This window comes from Sceloporus undulatus, chromosome 1 (genome assembly GCF_019175285.1).
Source record: "Sceloporus undulatus isolate JIND9_A2432 ecotype Alabama chromosome 1, SceUnd_v1.1, whole genome shotgun sequence".
NCBI lineage: Eukaryota > Metazoa > Chordata > Lepidosauria > Squamata > Phrynosomatidae > Sceloporus > Sceloporus undulatus.
In genome coordinates, this window is record NC_056522.1 from 261934376 (window position 1) to 261939940 (window position 5565).

General features: G+C 40.6%; 1 protein-coding gene across 11 annotated transcripts in view; it reads right to left on the reverse strand.

Annotated features, from left to right (window-relative positions):
• Nucleotides 1-223: 223 nt before the first annotated feature.
• PPP6R3 (protein phosphatase 6 regulatory subunit 3) overlaps nucleotides 224-5565 on the reverse strand; it is a 108353-nt gene continuing 103011 nt past the window's right edge. For 7 of the 11 annotated variants that reach the window (XM_042446610.1, XM_042446668.1, XM_042446642.1 and 4 more), the window contains 2 exons: nucleotides 689-706; nucleotides 224-378 (listed from right to left, as the gene is read on the reverse strand). In XM_042446610.1, coding sequence (XP_042302544.1) covers nucleotides 255-378; nucleotides 689-706 — 142 coding nt within the window. In that variant the 3' untranslated portion in view covers nucleotides 224-254. Of the gene's footprint in view, nucleotides 379-688; nucleotides 707-732; nucleotides 1507-5565 lie in introns of those variants that run through there. The other 4 variants (XM_042446675.1, XM_042446634.1, XM_042446616.1 and 1 more) reach the window with 2 other exon arrangements.

Below are 5565 nucleotides of genomic sequence, written 5' to 3' on the forward strand. Positions count from 1 at the left end.
GCTTCACAGCTTCATGCCAGAAGATGTGTATAACATGAAGAACTGGTGCCTGAGTTTTCTAGTTTTCCTTTTCTCTCCACACACTTGTTTTAGTGTCACATTTTTGATCATCAGTATGAAGACAGAGACTGTTCTTATTATCCTGTGAGACACTCAGGAAATATTTCTGTCTTAAGAGCTGCTTTTAAGTGTTCTTAATAGGTAAATAATTCCACTGGGAGAAAAAACACACTATATGAAATGTTGATAAAGAGCTACCTCTGTTCTAGATTGCTGCAAGCTGGCTGTGGAGTTACAGGAGTTTCTTCTCCAGCTTCTGTGTTCTCCACCACATATTTACACGAAGCATCTTGCGAGGTAGACAGTTTTCCTTCCTCACTAATGAAGAAATGGGTTACAGTTTCATTTCTGCCTTAAACATTTGTATTATCATGCATTTGTGAGAGGCTGGGGAGAAAGGGTTCAGAGGTCACATGCAAACAGATTTTAGAAATGACTGAAACATGGAATACAAGCACAAGGTTGTGGGTTCTGTTTACATTCATCACTGGCATCAGTTTATGTTCACTTTAAAGGAACTGGACTAGAAAAAATGCAGGATGTAAGATTACAGAGTAGTAAAAAGAGGAATAAAGAATGTACATGGTGCCCAAAGTGAAACACATTCAGTATCCTTTTCTGTACATACCGATAGGATTTCAACACTCTGAAGCCAAAAGTGAGGGGGAGGGGGAAAAACAGAAAAGGAATATAAAAATACCATCAAGACCTTTGGCAAAAAAGTAGCCCTTGGAGTTAGCCTATTTATAATGCAACCAAGTAGCAGTTGCTTATTACACATTATTATTCAAAATTTCTAAATGAACTAGCCTTTTTTCATGGAGAGATTGAACAGAGGGCACAAAACACTGTAATCTCAGCAGGTCTCAGACCTATTTCTCACATACAGCAGGTGAAGTGGTAACCTTAGATCTGGAGTTAATCACTTCAGACTGCAGTCAAGGACTCACTTGTGTATGTATCAGCTTCCTTACAGGCGGATTTTTAAAATGAGGAAAATGGCTCTTTTGTAAGGGGAAACATTTAGTCATATGAGGCTGCCACCTAAAGGCTGAAGTGGGAAAGTCCAGACACAACAAAGCATCTTAGGACATCTGCAAGACTAGCAAATGTTTGCACAAGTACCAACTGCGGCCCATGAAAGTTTATACCAAATAAAAGGAGTTAGGCTGCTCCAACAGAAACAACAAAGAGTCTTGTGGCACCTTAAAGACTAACAGGGCCAGTCCTCTGGAGAAATCCAGACACAATTTTACTGCCCTACCTGTTGTTTGTGAGAACTAGGCCTCAGTCTAGATGACAGACTGCTGGTGGGGAATTTCATAAAGCAGTCTTGGATAAGCTGCTCTGACCTTCCCAAAGGGAAGGATAGGATGTAACTTTGACAAAGTTGGTAAGATACAAATGTAGGTGTTTCATCTTTCCCAAGTCACCACTGAAATGTATCTAAAAAGAAAACAGTGCAATTCACACACATGCACCTTTGGAACTGATATATACATATATATTTGTACTAAGGTATCTGCACTACAATATAAATGCTTGTCAGAAGTGGCCCTTAGATGAACAATAACAGGAAAAATACAGAACAGAAAAAGGGTAGGACTGCTGAAATAATATACATGAATAGCTTGGTTCAATACATACATTATTCATATTCCCGAAGCATAACATTATTTTGTGGATTCAGGTGAATTAGCAGCAAAACAAAAGGACACCTGGGGTTAATTCAAACATACAAAGAACATGTTGGCCTGGCCATCCAAATTGTTTCCACTGATCAATGAAGACTATCCAGAGTTGTGTTATCACTGGCTACTTGCTCTTAGGGGGTGGTTTAGGCAAATTAAGTTTTGACCATTTTACCCTCCAGTTCTGGGAAACAGTAAAGCTGAAGCAGCAAAATTTCTGAATCAAACAGTTACCTTATAACTATTACATCAGAGCAGCAGAGGATTTGCAACTCAACATTATGACTGAATTTAGATAGTTTGGAGGCATATCTATGGATTTTAGGGCTCAGGGGAGCGGAGCATCTGCATGCTCCTGAGCCCTACTGCGCTGTCCAGGCTCCATTTTGGCATGCACACATTCACATGGCATACAAGCTGATGATGTGCCTCTGGTGCGGCACACAAGGGATGCCACTACACTGCTCCAGGGTGCTAATGGCACCTTGGAAGTGGTGAGTGCATCGTTGCCGCAATGTGCAGTCGCCATGGCAATGATCCAGGGGAGATCATCTGTATCTCCCCATAGTGCTGGGAGTTCTCCCAAAACTAAGCTTAGCACTGTGACCTTGCATTTAAGGGTCCTGGAGGGCAGGCCTTGGCCCAGGCCCTCTAACAGGGAATCCATAGTCATTGGGACAGATGTGCTCTAACTGCTTTGGACTGGTGGCAGCTGAGGATACAACGAAGTATGGAACTTGCAAAACAAGGTAAACCTTCTAGAAAATACCATTGAACCTGCCTTAAATGGAAATGTGGGCAAGGGACAGATTCTGTCAGAAATCATTCCTTCCAAAAGGCTCCACAAGTGTCATCAGGGGTATTTGTTTCTCCTAAAGTGAGTCTCTGGCAACAGAATGAACAGCCTTAAATTCTGATGTTTCCTGCCCTTATGTCTTCCTCATATAGTGAAGGGGGTAAGCTGCTTGAATTTAAGGATGAACCTATCCAGCCCTACTTGTTATGGTATTTCTTTGAATATTATTTATCTATTGTCATTAAAATTAAACAAAAACTAGACTTCACTAGCTGTCAGTGGTGCTTTTCAATGTTATTCTATTTAAGATGCAGTAACTAGGTGTAGTGGTTTGAGTGTTGGAGTATGACTGTGGAGAGCAGGGTTCAAATCCCTATTCAGGCATGAAACCTCTCAGGTAAACTTGGGCAAGTCACATTCTCTCAGCAGCAGAGGAAGGCAAATACAAATCCCCTACAAACAAATCTTGGCAAGAAAATCCTATGACAGGGTCACCTTAAGGTTGCCATAAATTGGAAATGACTTGTAGGCACACAACAACAGCTGAGCCCCAATAGGTGACAGTGGCATTTCCCAATATTACATATTTATTCTTTTTAAGATGCAATAGCAACTGAGTCTACTAGAAGAAGAAGCACTGCAAGAAAGAATAGTGACTATGTTGAGTTGCTGCTGGGAAGGAAAGCCATTGTAAGACAGCTGTGGCAAAAAGAGGCAGGACACGTTGAGTTGAAAACCAGTCCCTCCCTTAGAAAAAGCTCTCACATGCTCTGTGCAGTGCAAAATTGCTCAACCTGCCAGAGGAGAGGTAACTTGCTGTGGTAGCTGCCAGGCACTGGAAGCAGCTGTGGCATCAAGCCACAGAAGTACTTGGTCTTCAACAGGAAAACTCAAACAGAAACTTGAATCGCTGAAGAGGGTCCTTGAGGGCAAAGATCTGGTGTTTTCTCCACCCCATTCCCAGTCAAGTAAGTCACTGACTAATTAAGAAGAGAAGTGGAAGAGAGAATGGAACAGTCAGCCAAAGAAGGGAAAAGACCTAAAGGCCACTCATTCATTATCTACTCTAGAACAAGGAAGAGATCCTGGGAGGGGAAGTTTTCTTCCTTCCTGTTAGAGCCAGGAAGTTTAAATTGACTTTACTTCCTTGATAATGGATGAATTAATCTTTTCCTTTCCTGTTTCAGCCACTGACTTCTGTTGGGTCCACACTTCCATTGACTACAGATCATCTACTGCTCTTGTAAAAATGGGACTGGTAGGCAGGTGCCTGACATGCACTTCTCACATCACAGTTTGAAGGAGCTTGGGGCAATAAATTTAGGACTAAAATAGTTTGGGGCAATAATTTGAGACCATGTATGGTGCATTCCACAAATGTCACTCACATACCTTGGGCAGGAGGGGCATGCTACAGAACAACATACCTCCATGCCACAGGGACCATGGGGACAAGCAGTCTGCAGCCACTGGCTGCAGGAAGAATCTAGAAGTAAATCCACTTCGCCACTCTGTCTCTTCAATGACATATGTAAGATCTCAGCAAGCAGCTGTTTCCCCTTTTTCTAAGCACATACACTACATCAACTGAATAAAGATGTGGATGCCAGCCTTCAACACACTGTCAAGTCAGACCATGCCATGCCAATAAAAAATTAAGTTACTAGAGGGGCGAGGCTGCAAGATACGTTCTCTAGGATGTGCTGGAGGCCAAATTCCTCAAATTGGCTCCCAGCCTTACGCAGGAATGTTTGTTTTTAATGAAGAATATCACTAACTCCTCTCCAAACTTCACTAAATATGTACTGGGAAAAGAGAAAGGAAAAAATTGGGAATGGAACACTGGTGAAATGAACAGCAAACCCTCACCCCTCAAAGAATATCCTGTCTCAGCAGAGAAGATCCTAACTTGGGAAGGACATCTTCCACACAAATAAGATAAAGCCTGCTTATCCTGACAAGCCCTGCCTCCAGATTAAGTGACAGAAAATAACCTGGATGTCCATCTTCACCAATAGAGGAAGAAAATTATGTCTATGTAACAGGATTCAGATATCTAGCCAGTGAATATCCACTAAAGGAATGCCAAGTGCAAGGCACTTAATCGTCTTAAATTTAAAGAAGAGAATGACAAGTTAGAGTACAAAGATATACAGGACAGAACACTTAAAAAGTGGTAAAAGTAACTCAGTAAAATAGTAAATATTGCAAGGGGAAAATCTGGAGTTACTGCAATTGTAAACAGTCCTTTAAAAATAAACAACAAACATTCTGAAAAGTCTGGGCTCTGCCCTATATTGGTTTCTGTGATCCACTGGTATCTGTTACATCTAAACACAACTTTAGGAAGAAGAACACCAACTTAAGTACCTATTATTAGAAATAATATACAATAGCTGGAATTGCTGCTAATCCAGCTATTTAACTGGATTCTGGTAAATTTATTGTGGCTAGCATCTGGACACAGTACCAACTAACCTCAATAAGGTTGTCATTTAATATTTTGATCATTAAAAGGAAACATCAGAACTTTTTAAAAAAGCAAAACAAAAAAAATACTTTGTTGCTTTTTGTTCCTTTTATCACTTGCACATTAATTGTGTACCCAAGACACTAGTTTAAATCAAACAGTTAGTCCCAACTGTGTAGTATTTGGAACTTGCATAAGTATTGACTTAAGAAAATCATTCCCACTGATTCAATAGCTCTACTTCAACTGGAGTTAACAAAAAGATTTTGTCTGTTGCTTTTTAGTTTCTTTTTTTTCAAATAGAAATATGTGCATGTGTGTATGCATGTGCAGATGTACACAAACACATACAAAATAGGCCCCAAATCCTCTCAAATGCTGTTAAGAGCAATATGACTCATAAGGCATGTACAGACACAAAAATTAACATTATTCTCTATTCTAAAATGTGATGGTTTTACAGATGCCTTTGTTGTTGTTGTGTTGTTGTGCCTTCCAGTTGTTTACTGACTTAGGGCAACCCTAAGGCCTGAAAGACTATCATGGGG